The following is an 18,791-nucleotide window of genomic DNA, read 5'->3' on the forward strand; positions in this document are numbered from 1 at the left end:
TATGTGAATAAAATGTTCAGAGGAGATGGGGGTTTTGCTAGTTCTTGTTTGAAAGTTTCTATTTATTTTGGTTTCTTTATCTTTAACTGTAGAATTGGTGGATGATTTCACCAGTGTCCAGTTCTCTGAATTGTATTTATTGATCGTAGCTGTTGAAGTTATTTTTGTTTTACTTGTCTGAATCTTTCGGTTGTGTTCTCTTACTGGAACAAGACCCTGTCTTTCATACCTGCCTTTGCCATACGAGAGCATGTTTGTACTTTGATCACACAGTTAGCCAACAGACAGTCCAAGAGTAAGTTTGCCTCTGCATGTCAGGTGATGGGAGACATTAAAAGGTTCCAGTGATACCAAATCATCTTTTCCAAGCTTGCTTATTTGCTGGTGCTGAAGGGGCACTGCCCACTTAAGGGGTCTTTTCTTTGTTCACAGTGTCTACCAACTGTGACCTACACACTTTACTGTTTGGAGCCAGTGCAGTCAAGGCCACAAGAGGAATGGTCACTATTCTAGGAGGTGTGGCCAGAGCTCTGAGAGGATTGGTCACAGCTCTAGGGGGTGTGGTCAGGTCTCTGAGGGGATTGATCACAGCTCCAGACGGGTGTGACCAGGTCTCCGGGAGGAGTGGTCACAGCTCCAGACGGGTGTGACCAGGTCTCTGGGAGGAGTGGTCACAATTGTAGGAGGTGTGGCCAGTGCTCTGAGAGGATTGATCACAGCTTTGGGGGGTGTGGCTAGGGATCTGGGTGGAGTGGTCACAACTCTGAGAGATGTAATCATACCTCTGGCACAGGTGGTTCATATATTTAGTGTCTATGTTTTTCTGCTCAGAAAACAGTACCTGTGCTCAGACAACCCCTTTCTTGGTAGGAGGGGCCTGACCATCCCTCATTCTTTCACATGAATTGATTTTCCAGCTTATTTGGTATCTTAGAGATTGGCATTTTTCACCACACCTCATTGGTGAATGCTCATGCTTTTACTTTGACCCTCCTGAGCTTCTGTCGTTGTCTCTGCTTGATGACATCCTCTGATGACTGTATACAACTATATCTCTTAGAGTTTGTGGAGCCCATGTGTAAAATCTAAAATCTTATTCTGCTTCCGCTCACAGCTAGTTTCTTAGCTGAGTGTTACTGCATGTGTGCAGAAATCAATAACTGTGGTACCACATGCAAGATTGTTTCAGTGGAAGTTTCAGTTTGTCTGATGTTGCCTTCTTCTGAGCTGCTTAGGCAAAATAAAAGTTGATATTTAGAATGTTTAAGATATGCACAATGACTATACCAACAGTACCTATTCACTTTTGGGTGACATCATATGGCTAGACTACTTCCTCTTCTTTTCAACACTTTCGGCACCCAGAGACAGATCAGTGGAAGTTAGGCCACCGCACTGTAGAGGCTGATGCCCTCCTGATTTATAAAAATGGGGACAGACTCTAAAAACTAGGCAGTTTTGAGTTTTCAACCTTACTATTAGAAGTTACTGAGCACAGAGTTGTTGATGGTCATATGAAAGCAAAGTCCTTTCTGACATTTGTGTCATGATATCAACAGACTTCTCTTTGTGGGACTTTGTGTGTAACTTTACCTATTTCCCATTCAAAACTTAAAGACACTATTGAAATGCTTTTGCATACAAATTACCGGCACATTTAAATGCATATGGGTGTTTTGTGGAACTGGATGTCTGAAATCATTAGCCTACAACAAGACTAGAATGCAAATGCAGGAGCTAAAACAGCAGGTCTTGTTAAGCCTACTTTATTTGCATTGATAATCTTTGGCTCAGAGACTAAAAATGTAACAGCTGTAGCATATGCTTACTAATGTTCACAGCTGGTATTACATGTAGTCTGCCTTCAGATTTAAGTTTTGGCAGATTTTCAGAAAATTGTCGGAAATGAAGACTGAAGGGTATTTTGAACTCTGACCTCCTGTGGGGCGGCATTTAGGGGGGGGGGGTCTTTCGCATGACTCACTGCTAACGAGGCTGACTCTCTGGTTTCTCCGGGCACGCTGTGGAATTAAAGCGCACTAAAAATACACCGCTTTTCTTCTCTGTCGTGATATATTATTAATTTCCATTTCTCACGCTCCCTCTCCCAGGGAGAAATCACGAACATGTGCAGAATTTACAAACACGGGCAAGTAACGCGCGTACAACAGAGCTCGGGGGGTGACTGAAAGCGTCTCCTCGATGCGAGGCCGCGCAGCAGGCGGAACAGATGAGCGAACACCCCCGAACATCGCGTCAGATCCCTGCTGTCCAGAAAGAAGAAAAAAAGAAGGGGAAAGGCAAGAATGGCATTACTCCGCTGGAGTGTAGGTGCACCTCGTCTGCAGTTTTTTTTTATCTGTCCCTGAAGTGTGTAAGAAAGCTAAACTGGATCGTTGGAGACAACGATTAATCTGAGTCAGGAGTTTAAAGCGCCCGAGAGGAGTAATATCCTGCAAACACCGCAGCCCTACAGGACCGGTGGCACGGGTCCAGTGGAAGTGGGGTCATCGCAGGTAATACTTACTTACTTTGGTAACGCGTGTAATGAGTCGGATCCTGCAGTTGCACTTTCTGTCCACTAGAGGAAGCACAGGTAATCTATTGCTCTGGCCAGGGACCACCTGTGGGAAATGTTCATCAAAAGTGCACTAAATGACAATATATTATAATAACACTGGCTCTTGTACACAAGCGTTGCACCCCATTTTAGAAAATCCACTCTTAAATTAAGTGGTGTGCATCAATCAGTGTTAAAAATGGGTAACTGAACAATTATTAACAGTACTGTAATAAAGGGTTAGTTTGGCAAGTTTATCAACAGGTTTGCAAAGTTCTGAAGATGTGTGGTCTTCGTGTCAACCTCCTAGCTGACCCCTTACTAACGAAGTGGAAGTGATTCAGTTGGCAGTTCGGAGAAGGAGACTAACGTTAAAGTTCCGTAAACATCTCGGGTGACCTCGGCTGAGATCGTCGCAACATTGTGCAGATTCCATGGCTTTAAACGCTGCAATCGGCAGGGTTGGGAGTTTTCGCGGTGAGCTGCACGGGATGACGGAGTTAAACACTTTGTAAATAGGCCTTCCGTGCTCTTATACAGATACCTAAAAACTTAGTTAGACATCTACATTATACAGAAGCTGTCAGGCAACTGAAAGACCTAAGCAAATTACACCAGATACACACGTGTATCCGCCTTGAAAAAAAAAAAATTAACTAAAGAAATAACTAAAATAAATGACGCAAATGCAATACTTAATTTCCACAAAGCCGCTGCAGTTGATATACAAGGACTGTTCCTTAGTATACAATATGCTAGAGTATGACATTTTTAATATACTATTCACCATTTGTGTAAAATGGCACCTGAAAGTAAAACTAACAATACATACAGTACATATCATACAGATTGGTGTTTGTGAATCCAGGTTTATTAAAAAAAAAACACATAAGATCTGATTATAAAGCATCACGATAATGGTGATTAAACAGTCTAATTGAAGGTAAAAAGCAGATTGTACGTTTGTACCATTTGTGTGCTTGTACAAATAAAAATGACACACATCCAGTTTTCTCAGGTGCTGGACAGAAAGCAGTATATCAGTGAAACCAAAAGTCCACGTACACACGCACACACACACACACCGTCTGCTTCCCAAACGGTTTTATCCTGGAGATGCGCAGGGGACAGCTCTTCGAACCGAGGCGGATCTGCGTCGGGTCTGTGTTTTGTCTGTGCGTAATCCTTACACGAGTAGGATTACAGATAATGACTATTTGGGTATGGAGTCCGCTGAAGCTCCAAAGATCTTAGCCTAAACGGGACCCCGGGGGTTTTGGCGTGCTGTTTGCCGAGTCGTTCACGGCGGTGGGCGGAGACTTCTGCGAGCGGGCTGTCTGTCAGTGTCCCGCGTGTGTGTTCTGAGAGAGGTTACCTACATCATCTGGTTTGACCATCCCAAACCAGCAGACCATAGGCTGTGTGAAGATCTACACAGAACTCCATACTCACAGTATACACGTGGATATGGACAAACTTTGACACATAGGAGGAGTATGCCTTTGAGGTTAAGCGGGTTAAGAGGTTTAGGTTTAGGTTAAGAGGTTAGGGTTTCCATCAAATATGATGTTACATCACACTACTGTCATTTTAGCAGGCACTCTTTTCCAGTACGACTTACATAGGTTACAATTTTTACATGTTGTCCAGCTGGATATTTACTGTGGCACTTCTGGGTAAAGGAGGAGTCAATTAGTCAATTAGTCAATTAGGAGTGCAACTCTTTTTTGATTACTGAAAGAATAATGTACAAGGGAATGTCTGAAGTTGCCCGTGTGTGTGTGTGTGTTACACTCAGCCATGAGCATGTTGTGTGCAGTAAGTTCACTCTGTCCCTATGTCCCTATCAGCAAAGGGCATATCCTTCTCAACATGACTGGCCCACTCTTAGAGTCACAAACACACACACACACAACTCAGCTCTCACACTGCAGAATGTGCTCTTCTAATCACTGTATCCCTTCACACTCTTTTAACAGGGCCAGCAGCAGAGAATCTGTGTTTGTCTACCACAGAGAGAGAAGAATGCAAGCTCTGTGTTTATGTATCATAAGAAGAATGTTATTTACAGATTGAGAAGGACAGTGTGTACAGGAAATGAAGGTGGAATAGTGAGTTAGAATAGTTGTCCCCCCCCCAGACTGGATTCCAGTATCTCAAACCCCCCACCCCCCACCCCCCACCCAACTACCACAACCTCCAAATACACAACAAATAAGGTAGATGGCTTGAGAATTTAGGAGGGGGTTGGCAATGACCTCAGCCAGAAGTAGGCCCTGTAGGCAGCTCCAGAGTGCACACATGCGCACTCACACATTCAGATGGGCAGCAGAGTTTTCGTCTGTACGCACTTAACCTGAGAGAGAGTCTGCACAGGAATGACTCTGTGTGCCAGCTTCAACGCGAACGCTGGGGTGAACGGTGGCTCTTCGGTGAGCTGGCGACCAATCGGCTTGCGGCCCGATGTGGCTTGTCTCATCGGGTTGCAGCGTGATTGGTCCCGTCAGCTGCAGACTGCCGATCTCACACTCCTTTTCCCGCTCTTGCTCCTGTCACCTGTATAAACAAGCCTCGGGTTTCACACCCCGCTCACGGAGCGGTTGTGACACATCTATGAGCCACAGACGCAGCCCGTCGTCGGAGGAGGAGATTACAACATCCCAGAAACATGGAAGGCATGTTTAAACTCTCATAGAGAGGCAGGAGCGCACCGCGGGAGATATGAGGGATTGCATGTCAAGAGGCAACTGGGCAGATTCTTCGTAGGACCCCTGATATTAACGGGACCATGTGTTACATTACATGCATTTAGTTTTGCAAACGTTTTGATCCAGAGCGACTTCCATCGCAATCGCAATAGAACATAAATGTATCCATTCAATTTAATGAGCAACAGTGTCAGACCAGGCTAACAACACTCCCGGCCCAGTGAGTGTTAGCATAGCACTATTCGAGCCCTACCACATACCGCATATTTCTTCAAATGACCTATATGCACTTCGTTAATAAAAAAAATCCTCCCTGGAGTAATTTGCTTTTTTATTTGTGTTGCTGTCTGACAGTGGAAGAGCACAGTGGAGGTTTTTGTTCCTCTTGTTTGTCATTCAGGTTGTCTCAGCTCTGCTTGTATTTGAACACAGACATCCCATATGCTTGTGCTTGGTCGCCAGCCTGTGGAGCCTCTTAGGTGTGGTCTGGCCGATCCACTCTTAACAAGTTTTCACTTGCCAACCTGCCCCGTGTTTATTTTTCGCAGAAAAGAACAACACAGGCTGTCACCTCGCCACTCCGGTGTCCCGGGTTCGAATCCGGCAAGCCCCTGAGGGATGAGTGCGTGGGGGTGTATGTGTGTGTTTGTGTGCGCCCGCGCCATGCTAGTGAGCTAGCATTCTGTTTGGGGTGTGGCCCCGCCTCGCATTTTATGTGGCCTGACTGAGCGGCAGTCTCAGGATCTGCATGTTTTGCAGCACCACAGCACACCGACTGTCTCCTGCGATATAAATGCAATTGGCCTGGGGGGGGGGGTTGCTGGGAAGCTGTTGGGAAATGACAGATTTACACTCACCTACAGCTGAATCTCCATGACAGGCTTTGCGCTGCGCTCTACTCTTTCATTAAATTTACATTATTGCCATTTAGCAGATGCTCTTATCCTGAGCGACTTGGAGCGACTAAAGTTACAATTTTTACATTTTACCCGTTACCCATTTATGCAGCTGGATATTTGCTAAGGCAATTCTGGGTTAAATGCCTTGCCCAAGGATACAGTAGTAGTGTCCCCAGTGGGGAATCGAACCAGCAACCTCTCAGTTACAAGCCATGCTCCTTACCGCTATGCTACACTGCTGTCCCTCTTCAGTAACAAAGCATTGTGTTCTGCCCCTGTATCCGCCAGTGTGGAGCACTAGCACCTGCAGACACCCTCCTAGCTAAATGGCAGCTCAGCCTGCTGGGGAAAAAACCGGTCTCCCTCTGTGGTGGATGGAGGACATTTTAGGTGATGAATTTGTCCCTTTTTGGACGCACACAGCCCCGTGCACCTGTTGAACCTGATTTTTAATAACTGCCTGTGCATCCGATGGCGGAGCTCCAGGGAAGGATATGCCACTCGCTGGGTGTGAAGTCACACGCTGAGGCCTTTGGCTGGAAGATTAAGTGCTCCACCATGGAAGCAATGTCTGCCTATTACCAGCGAGAGACAAGTGGAAATGATGCAGTATGGGAAGACACTACGGGGGACGAAAAGAGGTAAAAAAAAAAAAAATGAGCAGGAAGTCCAAATATGGTATAGCGTTCTAAAAGGATACCATGTTTGGTTCAAGGTAAAGGGACGGTTGGTTGATAGTGTTCTGGGAGGGTGTCAGTATAAAATTGAGCAGAAAGTCTGGGGGAGGGGGTTCGTTCTTCAGTGAGGGTGTCCAGAAATCTGAAAAGTGTGCAGAAATTAGTCTGTTATTCATTGTGTCAAAATATTAACAGTGCTGAAAATACGGGAAAGAACGCTCATAGTGTATCGACACATAGGAGTTATAGTAAAGACAAGACAGACACCCTGGCAGACACCTGACTGTTCCTGTGAGAAAGTTTTAACTGAGTGTTCAAATCTTAAAATTCTTACTCATCTGCATGAAACCAATCTAAAAACTGTGGAAGCGCCAAAAATAGTTTGTGTGTGAAAAGCAGTCTATAAGTACCCGGTCAGATTCATGTAGGGTGTCTGCTTCCTCTCCACACACATTCTGTAACTTTAAAGCAAAATGGTGAAACAGCTTTTTAAATTATGCCTGTCTGTTTGGGGCTAAACGCTTCCTAACCATAGTTACTGTGTGAAATGATCCTTGCTGTCTTTGTGCTGTGAGACTTGCTGTGTGAGGTGGGTGCTGTATTGGCTGGGCGATTGTATTTTGACAGTTGAAAGGTCAATGTCACATACCGCTCACGGTGTCCTCCTGTTTGTGAGAAATCCAATGAGATAACAGCTCAGCTGTCGGATGGTTAGTAATTCCCGAGGATATCTCCATAGCAACACTGCCCTCCACCAAACAATAATAATACACAAAGCAGATATGAGCTGATTTGATTGAATTTTAATCTTTCGAATGCCTTAACCATAGGCAAAGCTACCCCTCTGAGGTTTGCATAGCAGTCCAATATGCTTGACGGCTCTTACATAACGAAGACTTTGGACAGTTTCGTATCTTGACTGATTGTGAACCAATGTGGTAAAACTTTAAAAAACGAAGGCAATTAATTACTATGCAAACAAATATGAACTATTTTGAGACTTCTGCAGAACTGGGCAGAGGCGTGTATCTCTGTTTCTACTGATAGTGGGGGGGGAAAAATGCAAGAGTTCTTTCCCAGCAGTCACTTTCTTATGCAAGTGAAACAAAGAAACACACTTGTAAATGCCTACAATATCGTAACCTTCCCATAAACTACCAACCTTGGGTCAACAGCGTTTGATAAAAACATGCTGATTGGACATATGAACTCTAGCACCCTCCCCCCTCCCCCTTCCATAAAGTCCTCGAAAAATGCAAACAGCGGGGGTGTCATGCAAGTCATTCTTTTGTTTCGTCTCAGAAAAAAAATCACTAATCAGTGTCATGGTTGGAATTCCAACACAAACTACATATCAAGGATAAGGAGAGTTATTTAAAGTGCATGATAGAACAAAATTGAGTTTTCTTATCTACCCTCTGTGGTATTACGGTCTAGTATTGCTCACAGAGATTCCAGCAGGTATCTCCAGTAATACATGTTGTATCTAATGACGAGGCTCTCTCTGCCTCCTCTACACCGGTCAGTGAATCACTTGTGTGGTCCTATGTCATGGTAATGCCAAGTTCACTCCTTGCAAACTTTAGGGGAAAGATTTTTTTCTACTCAAATTACAAACTCACTGAGATGCTTTCCCTAGCCAACACAGAATGTGCAACTTTGGTGGTAAATCATTGCTTGTGTCTTCCTCTGTGGTTATGTGCATGTCCATATGGTACTCCATGTGGTCCATGTGCTATTCGTATGCTTTATATACAGTATATGTATGAGTTTGTGTATTTTAACTTTTTAGGTTTGTTTGCATTTTTATATTGCTGTCATCGGAGGGAAATTTCTTGCATCTCTTCGTGGTGATGGACATCGAGGACTCTGCTGGCGAGTCATGGCAGTGTAGCTGTCTCTTCACCACGGCAACCTACACACAGCTTTAGGTGGCTGGTGGCACAGCCCAGGAATGGGGCCTGTGGAGGGAGAGGGTTTACATTACATTCATTTAGCAGACGGTCTTATCCAGAGCGACTTCCAGCACAAAAGAACAGAAGTGTATACATTCAACTTGAATGAGCAGCAGTGTCCGACCAGGCTAACAACACTCCCAAACCAGTGGGTGTGAGCACAACACTATTTTAGCCCTACCACAAATTAACTTGCGCAACCTGACTAGACAGCCTAGAATCTAAGGGAAGCCAAGTACACACACTAACATACATCACAGTCACTAGATCACAGAACCCGAGACACATTGCAATACTACACAGCAAGTAATACAAGTAGCAGGTGATAGGCGGTGGGGATTGAGGTGGAACTGAGATACAGTCTAAAGAGGTGGTTCTTGCATTAGATGATGGCCAGTGATTCCGCTGTTCTGACCCCTGTGGGAAGTTCATCCCACCAGTGGGGGACCAGTACAGACGGGCAGCATGTCTGAGAGGAGCAACCCTGTTGGGGGTAAAATAAGCAGCGAGTAATACAAGTTGTGCTCTGCATGCTGTCCTCGGCCTTAAGCCTTATGAAAATGCGTCAGGCCTTGCCAACAGGTTTCAGGCGTTCAAGGCTCAGAATGACGTAGCTGTCCCTCTGGCTTTGTGATGATGCCCCCTGGGTGTCACTGTAAGGGGGGACGCCACAGTGGCACTGATCCTCATTCCCGAACGTGTCTGGGACACACATCTCCCCCAGCATACCTGGTCTCTTTTGAATCAGATCTGCCTTAATCTTAAAAGGCCCTCCAGACGATGATCAGATTCTGCAGTACTGGATCTAGTTGTAACTGATGGCCAACCGCTGTGCTAATGAGTCCCATTGGATGTGTCACTCTTTGGGATTTGTGCTTTTGTGGAAAAGTTGCCTCTGTGTCACTTTTTAGGTCCTGGTTTGTGACAAGGTGTAATGCACTTCCTTATTTGCTATTTGTGCTGCGTTACACTCTCATGATCTGCAAGTCACAAGAGATAATGTCACCTGCCAAATAAATATGTAATAAATTAATAAAAGTACAATGACCACCAACAGCTACTTCCCACAATATATTATTGTGAATTTAGTACCCTTATCCCTGTATTGATTATTGTGAACAAGTATCTGCTACCCCAAGGACAGTTCCATGGTTACAACTTGCCAGTTTCTGTACTCATACCTAAGATTGTGACATTATAAGCCACCAAGGAGTGAGAGTTACTCATAATATCACGTGGCTATTCAGTCTTTAGATGATCGTTCAAGATTAAATGATGAATTTCACAATTTCTGATGTACAAAACTATAACTGATGTCTCACCATCTGCATTTAGTATTCATCTGTGACACTGAGAAAACATGAAACATTTTGTGTCACATTTGAAAAAGACATGCAAAGTATGCCAGATATGAATGGCACACTATTTTGAATCAAGCGATGTATATCGTATGTATTAGAGCGTAAACACAAACGTAAAAACGTGATAGTTATTTTCTTCGTTTTCAAAAAGCCAAAGACTGCAGAAAGCAGACAAATCTTCCCCGAGAAAGGTGTGTTATGTAATTCCTCATCTGTTGTACTAAAGAGAAGCGATTCAAAGTCTTCACAGAGACACGAAGAGGAAATGCATACAGCGAACGAACCAGAGGCGAACTGCCCGCTTTCCGAAAGTTTTGCCACAGCGAGAGCAGTGCTTCTTGAATGCGTGCTCGCCACCGTGGCCCCGTGCGCGCACACGCCAGCAGCTCCCCCCCCTCCCCTCCCCGTTTCGTGAAATGAAGCTGTGCTCGCACGAGCTGCTAGTTCGGAATACAGAATTCGTTGAGAAGATGGTGGCAGCGAGGGCGGCGTTGTCTGCGTGTGGACTGATAAAAAAAGACACTTCCACCCTCGGCTGCAACTCCCCGTAGTTTAACCCGGGCAGAATAAAGCCAGACGTGTTGGGGGCAACAAGGGAGGGGAGCCCACGTCGAAAAAAAAAAAAAAGGGAAGAGGACACGCAACAGAAACAGGACGCCGCCGCGATGTTGGTCGCCAGGCACATGCATAAGCGCAGAAAAGCGGACGTGCCCAGCGCGAAGGGATCTGCGGAGCGGGGTATCACCCCTCCTGCGCACTCCGCGTAATTCAATTAAAACAACAGGACCGAGGAGACGGCTTTCCGCGGGACTCCCGAGTCCGCCGGGAGCGCAAAGGGGAGGGGGAAGGCGAGCAATTATCCCGCACTTCCACTCCACGAGTTTGCAGTCGGCTGCGCTGTCTAATGAGGGAAATTATGGCCTGGAAAAAAAAAACTTTCGATGCGAGTGGGAACCGTAAGGGAATAGCTAAATGTCACTGGCACGTTCTTCGTCATTTTTGGTGTTAAGGATGGTAACTGTTTAAGTTTTTTTTTTTTTTTGAGAATTTCCCCACCTTTTTGAGCGGATTAAGAAACGACTGGAACGTTTGTATTGACTTGTACCGACGGCATGCCAGCTGGCGTGATGGGCTAATTCGTACGATTGTTATAACTATTGATTGTTTTGCCAGCAAGGTAGCAGTTCAACTGTATTTTGAAGAAGTGTGCTTCTTGCTAAGTTGTTTGTGCTCGATATCTGCGACTGGGACAGCGTTTTTTTTTTTACTTCTGTGCCACTCAGTCGAGCTGATTTTTTCCACATATCATATTTCTTAAAGTTACGGACTCTCCAGCCCTTAGGAACCAAGGATATCAACGGCCGAGGTCCGGAGTGGGAGCGCAGGAAAGAACGGGGCTCCTCCGGGGGAATTAGGCCCTCTTGTTGAATTAGGCAGCGGTACGGGTAACGGGCAGTAGCTGGAGATAGGGTGGGCTTAAAAGAACGGCAATAAAGCTCTGTGTTTTTCTCCAGATGAAAAAAGGTTTCCACTTACTGGTTTTCATCCGCGGATATTTCAGTGTAAGAAGGATTTATTTTCAACCCGAACAAGTGCGTGGAGGAAAACTACTTTTAAGACAGTGTAAAATCGAAATTGCCTGTTGCCAGTTTATATGATTAAGTTGGGGTTTTACACCATGGAGGCGATTAAACGGGTATTGCGTGACAACTTTATTTGCTACAGTTTATTTGCGTCGCAAAAATAAAACCTGTCTTGTGAATAACTGTTTGAGGAGCTTCTCTAACGCAATACAAGAGTTAGCGTACCGTAGTCTAGTTAAGTAACCGGCGATCAAAAGTCAGGGATCGGAGAAATATGAGACCTCGATGCGCTTTATCGTCGGGGTTCAGTGTCAAAGTTTACGAAGCGAACCTCTGTCCGCGTCGCGAAGTGAAGTGGGGGGTTAGCAACCGTGGGACCGGCCGAGCTGTCAGTGGCGGTACCGTCAAAACACATTTCCGCACGGAGCGGTCGGCGGGGGCTGCACTGCACCCGCTTAAGTTTGTTTTTACCGACAGATCGTTTCTGAAGTTATTTTTTAAGCATTTTAAACTGAAAAAGCACGCACGCAAAGAATGTTTAGTCGTGGCGAGGGAGTGAAAGTGGGGTAAGGGGGGATTGAAACTGCATTTGTGTCTGGGGAAACTCTGGACAAACTCGAGCGCTTCAAAAACAGTGGAATATAAAGGAATGCATTGACGTAATATGAGGTCGGAATACGAACTACTCAAGACTGGAACTGTCTTCAAGTATGACTATACCGCTTGCGTAGACGTTTTTTTGTGCGTTTTCCTCATCTTTTTAATTTTTTAAAAAATTTTTCTGCGTTTTCAGTTTGTGGAAGAGGGAACGAGGGAACGTCATTTTTTTATGTAATCGTGGAAAAGCCTCCTGGCTCTTTGTGGCTAAAAGCTAGCTGTCAGGTGTTAACATTTTTCCACGTCGCGTTTAACATGGCCTCGCCGCAACACCAGCAACAGCCGCTCCTGCACAACACGGAGGTGAGCTGCGACCCCAGCGGGGATGGCGCGGTGTCGGTGCGGGTCAACAACAGCGGCAACCCGAATAAGCTCGGCCCCACGGCCCTCGGCGGGGGAGGCACCGGGGGCGGCGCGAAGCGCTGCAAGTACAGCATTTCCTCCAGCTGCAGCTCGGGGGAGTCGGCCGTGCGGCGGACGGCGGCGGCGAGCGTGCGCGGCCCGCGGAAAGTGCCGCAGCTGTTCGAGCGGTCGGCGGCGCAGTGGTGGGACCCGCGCTTCGACTCGCCGGTCCTGGAGGAGGCGTGCCGGGAGCGCTGCTTCCCGCAGAAGCGGCGCCGCTTCCGCTACGTGCTCTTCTACCTGGCCGCGGCGGGCCTCACCTGGGGCGCGTACTTCGCCGCCAACGGGGCCAGGTGCGAGCACGCCGCCTTCCTCACTCCCACCGCCGCCTTCCTCCTCCTCTGCCTCCTCCTCTTCCTCTTCACCTTCACCCGACTCTACCGCCGCCTCTACGGCCAGGCCTCCCTCCTGCTGGTCGTGGCGGCCTTCGCGCTCACGCTGGCGCTGCAGACCCAGACGGCGGGCTTCGGTGACCCGGGAGGGGGGCCCAACCTCACCCTGGGGGGCCACCCCGCCGCTGGGGGAAGCCCCCCCTGCATCTCCTCGGTGGGCACCTTCTCCCTCTGCATGGAGGTGCTGCTGCTGCTCTATAGCGTCCTCCACATCCGCCTCTACGCCTCCGTCCTCCTCGGGCTGCTCTACTCCGTGCTGTTCGAGGCACTGGGGTGCCTGTCTCTGCGGCAGGGGGCCGGCGTCGGCGGGGGGCCCCCCGCGGGGGACCTGGGCTGGCTGGTGCCGGCCAAGGCCCTGCTGCACCTGTGCGCCCACGCCATCGGCGTGCACCTGTTCATCATGTCGGAGGTGCGGTCCCGCAGCACCTTCCTGAAGGTGGGCCAGGCCATCATGCACGGCAAGGACCTGGAGGTGGAGAAGGCGCTGAAGGAGCGCATGATCCACTCGGTCATGCCCCGGCCGGTGGCGGACGAGCTGATGAAGCAGGGCGACGAGGAAGGGGGCGAGGGGGGCGTCAGCCCGGGCGGCGCCGCCTCCTCTTCCTCCCCCTCCTCCTCCTCCTCCAGCCCCAAGGGCCACAAGCGGAAGAAGACGTCCATCCCGCGGGGCCAGATCATCTTCCGGCCCTTCAACATGAAGCGCATGGAGCCCGTCAGCATCCTGTTCGCAGACATCGTGGGCTTCACCCGCATGAGCGCCGACAAGTCGGCCCACGCCCTGGTGGGGCTGCTCAACGACCTGTTCGGCCGCTTCGACCGCCTGTGCGAGCTGACGCGCTGTGAGAAGATCAGCACGCTGGGCGACTGCTACTACTGCGTGGCGGGCTGCCCGGAGCCCCGCCCCGACCACGCCTACTGCTGCGTGGAGATGGGGCTGGGCATGATCCAGGCCATCGAGCGCTTCTGCGGCGAGACGGGCGAGACGGTGGACATGCGCGTGGGCGTGCACACGGGCACCGTGCTCTGTGGAATCCTCGGCATGCGCCGCTTCAAGTTCGACGTCTGGTCCAACGACGTCAACCTGGCCAACCTCATGGAGCAGCTGGGCGTGGCCGGCAAGGTGCACCTGTCCGAGGCCACCGCCGGCTTCCTGGACGACCGCTACCAGCGGGAGGACGGCCGCGTGGCCGAGCGGGTCGGGCCCGGCGTGGTGGCTGAGCAGCTCAAAGGTAAGGAGAGAGGGGATTCTGGGTAAGGCCTGCGGTCCGGGGGTGGGGTGGTGCCTCCCTCACAGTGGTGTGATGGCGTGATGGTGGAGGGAGCGCGGCAGTGCAGCACATTGGTTAAGGAGCAGGACTCCTAACTGAAAGGTTGGCGGTTCGATTCCCTGCCTGGGCCTTGCTGCTGTACCCTTTGCCAAGGCACTTGCCCCGGTAAATATCTAGCTGTATGAATTGGTAATTGGAATTGGTATGTTAAAAAAGTAAGTTGCTGTGGATAAATGACAGTAATGTAATATAATGTAAATGTAACGGAAAGTGTAGGGTACGCCGGGATGCTGGGCTGAAGCACTGGGCCTTGTTTGCCTTGTATCTGCTGCTAAGTGTGCGGTCTCCCTGTGCGTATTTACATTAAAAGGATTACACGATAAAGGCCGAGGCTGAGGCCCAGCCGGCCTCCTAATGCAAATCTCTCCATCCTCTTGGAACCGGCGTGTCTAACCCCCCCCCGACCCCCCTCCTTCCAGCAGCGGAGAATATTTAGAGGCCCCGCGCAGTGAATCGGTGACCTTTTCCCGCCGTGGCGGGGGGAGGGGGGCTGTTGAGGTTTGCAGGGTGTCTCTCAGTGTGGGCTGACTGTGTCAACATCCTGGGAAAAACTCGATAACCCCCTGTAGAGTGTATAGTCCAAGTATATTTTACTCGGATATGTTTTTTCCTCATTCTGTAATACTACTCAAAGACCACTAATTGAGTTGCTTGTCACATGCTCAGTTCTGTCTTATGAAAACCTTATCCGACATGCTCGAAACATGTTCCGTTGTTAGAAAACATGAAACATTTTTGAGGTCAGCGCTTAAACCAGGGGTGTCCAAACCTCTCCTGGAGGGCCACTTGTCCTGCATGTTTTAGATCTCTCCCTGCTCCAACACAGCTGATTCAAATGATCAGTTTGTTATTCAGCAGCTTCAGGAGTTCATAACGAGTTGATCATTTGAATCAGCTGTGTTGGAGCAGGGAGAGATCTAAAACATGCAGGACAAGTGGCCCTCCAGGAGAGGTTTGGACACCCCTGGCTTAAACAAAGACTGTGCCGTTCTGTGTAGTTGTGGCGTTGGATGGAGGCTCATGTACAGTAAGCGCTTTCTCTCTCATCGTCTGCTCGTGTCGGTCTCCCTCTCACCACAGTTCTTGTCACTGTGCTGTGTCTTCTCTCTCCTCTCTCTCTGATCTCGCTTCCTGTCCCGTCTCTCAAACCTGCAGTCTCTCGCTCGTCGCCTGTGGGTTTAGCCTCTTCGGCTTTACCGCCTCGGAAATGCACAGTAGGCTCACATGTCATTCCTGTCATACTGCTCCCGTGTCTGAGGCATACCAAACACCGGGGTATTGTGTGCTGTCTGTCGTGCTTGTTTATAATGCGTGATGTTCAGCGTGACAGATGTGTAATTTTGTGTGCATGTGTGTGTGCGCGTGTGTGAGGTATCCTTCCAGCTTGGCTGTTTTAGTACTCTGACACAGCAGTCATTACAGGGTGTGATTAGATTTAGAAGGTCAGAGGTCTGTCTGTCTCTGTCTTAGCTCTTGTTTGAAGCCTCTTTTGGTGTAGGTAACTACCAAATTGGGCATACCCCCCCCCAGCACACACACACACCATGCACCTCCCACCACGTATCCCTGCTGTAGCCCATCTGGCTCAGCCAATCCAAGATCAGGAATGACTTTCGGCGTGCTTCCGAGACGTACACGACTTGGGGCACGGGTGCCCCAGCTGGGCGATCAGAAATGACAGCTCCGTTTCTGGGCGGGAACCGAGCGGACGGCTGTCGCACGGCCTCGGGCCCCGGTCAGGGAGCTGGACGGCATGTCCTCTGTCTGGGGGAGCATTCCCAGAACGCACCTGGGGCAGCCGCGGAAAGGCCTCGGCCGTCGCCGTTCTGTTCCCCTGGGCCCATCCCCGCACTGGCTCATATTACAGCGAGCGCTGCGTGCGATTGCTTAACAAGATGCTAACCTTCGTTTTTATTTTTCCTTCCCTCCCACTCTGGCGAGTAGACGGCTACTCTCCGTCGTTCAAAGGGTCGTGGTGAGGAGCTGTCTGGCAGAGGGCAGCAGCCGTGTTCTGGCGATTCTTTCGCGGTCCTGGCTTTGGTCGCTTGGCGTTTGCGTGTTTGGTTTTGCGTCCGTGCCTTGCGGCGTATCCTTGTGTGCGACCGGGTTGGCTCTGGCACCAGGAAGTGCGCCTCTCAACGGCCTTTTATTTTCCGATCCTTAGGACCTCTGATGCAAACTGTCACACGGACAGACAGACGGATCGATGGGTGGGTTGCCTCTGCTGATCTCCTCTAACTGTAGGACCCCTGTTTTGGGATTCCCCTACCCTCAGTCCTCCCCTGACCCGGGGTCCTCTGTAGATTGGCCCCCCCACATGGGTTTGCAGTCAGGGTGAGAGCTCCTGTCAGAAGAGAGGTTTGTTCCCCGAGCTCAGAGAGCTCTCCTGTCTGACCACCCTGCGCGCATCGCGGCGACAGAGCTGACCCCGGGCGCCCCGGCCGACGTCACACCAAAGCTTAGATCACTGTGATGGAACTGCAGAAAGCCATTCCTGGTTTTCCACCGGTTAATCCATCACCAGAAGGGTTTTTGTTCTACCCCAGGGAGAGCGGAGCCTTTTCGTGTGTGCCTTTCCCACATGCTGATATCATGTGGTGTCCACTACGCCGTGTCTGAGGCAAACAAAATCAAGAATGCTTCTCTCTGAAGCTACAAAGCTGCAGGGCCACATTGGCCAGGATTGTGATTTTTACACAGAGAGTAACTGTTTTAACTGACACTCTTACATACAGTAGGTTACAATTTTATCCATTTATATGCCTTGATATTCACTGAGGCACCTGTGGGTTAAGTACCTTGCCCAAGGGTACAACAGCAGTGCCCCCAGCAAGGAATCAAACCTGTAATCTTTCGGTTATGAGCATTACTCCCTATCACTACCCCACTGTTCCACTGCAGTCACTTTGATGATAGAGCATACACAGCCCTTCCATGTTAAAATAAAAAATCAAAACCAGACGGTAACTAGAGTGATAAGTTATTTGTGCATGAGGTTGGCTTTTGCTAGGATCCTCTCCTATGCGTTGAGCCCTTTTGTATCGCCATTGAAAAGCGCAGAGCTGCCATTTTAGCATAAAGCAGGATATGTACTTGTAAGTCACATTCAGTACCTTGGTGACACATATGTCACACCTGTGGTTCAAGCCGGCAACCACCTAGTTACGAGCCGTCTTCCTTAACTACCATGCCTTGCTCCTAGCCCGCAGAAAGCGTTTCGGGCTCTGGTGTGATTTCTGTGCAGCGGGCTGCCCTTTACTCGTGACTCACAGCATTCTGAATCAGAACCTTCCAAATCCGTTATCAAAACCTGTCACATTCCGGAGAGTTTTTTATTTTTTTTTCAACTGAAAAGAACTGAATCAACTGAAAGAAACTGAGAATTCCACTGGTTTTAAAATGCCAGACTAACTGACTTGGATGGAAGGATTGTTGGAATTTCATGAGGGCTGGGAAAAGGCTGACAGGCTGTAGACGGGGATTAAAGCCCATAAAGAACCGGTGAGAGTGGACCCCGGCTGACCAACACGGGACTGGCTGCGCTAACCCTGTTGTCTTAAATTACATAACACTACCTTACTGTCATTTAGCTGATGATCTTACCCAGAGCGACTTACATAGGTTACAGGTCTTACAGTGTTATCCATTTAAACAGCTGGGCATTTACTGAGGCAGTTGTGGGTTAAGCCTTGCCCAGGGGTACAGCAGCAGGTGCCCTGACGGGGTCTTGAACCTTTCGGGTTATGTGACCTGCTGCTCATAATGCGTTTGAACAGTTCATCTGCTTGTTTTTCTTTACCGGCTCTGCCTGTTGGCTGTCACTGCCAGCTGCAAAAGCAACAGCAATTAGGACAAGTGCGCCTTTGTCTTTGTGCTGTTGAAACTTGCCCGGGAGCCGCGGTGCGCGTCCAGGTTTGTTGAGTGAAAGGGATGCGGCTGCGTAGAACTGTACCTCCCACGCGGCGGCTGCTTTAAAGCCTTTTCGGCGCTCGCCGGCCCGCCCTCTCTGCGGTCCTCCGCGGTCCTCCCCGATATCCCATGCGCCCCGTCGCCTGGAACGTCTGGCCGCCTCAGGGGTCTTGTCCAGACGCTTTGAAGGGGAGACTGTCTCTGTGTCGTGTTGGAATAGGCTTGCGTATTAGTGATGGATTGGAAGCCTTGTGTTATGTAATGTATGTTTTTGCTGATAGTAGGGCACATTTGGGTCAAGAGACAGAATGGGTTTTAGATGTAGTGCTGTGTGTGTTTGTATATCTGCCTGTATGTACA

General features: G+C 49.0%; 1 protein-coding gene across 2 annotated transcripts in view; it reads left to right on the plus strand.

Moving 5' to 3' along the window:
• Positions 1 to 12,582: 12,582 nt before the first annotated feature.
• Positions 12,583 to 18,791, plus strand: part of adcy9 (adenylate cyclase 9) — a 43,383-nt gene continuing 37,174 nt past the window's right edge. For both annotated transcript variants that reach the window (XM_036528800.1, XM_036528809.1), the window contains exon 1: positions 12,583 to 14,423. In XM_036528800.1, coding sequence (XP_036384693.1) covers positions 12,656 to 14,423 — 1,768 coding nt within the window. In that variant the 5' untranslated portion in view covers positions 12,583 to 12,655. The remainder of the gene's footprint in view (positions 14,424 to 18,791) is intronic.

The sequence above is a fragment of the Megalops cyprinoides genome, chromosome 1 (assembly GCF_013368585.1).
Source record: "Megalops cyprinoides isolate fMegCyp1 chromosome 1, fMegCyp1.pri, whole genome shotgun sequence".
Taxonomy (NCBI): Eukaryota; Metazoa; Chordata; class Actinopteri; order Elopiformes; family Megalopidae; genus Megalops; species Megalops cyprinoides.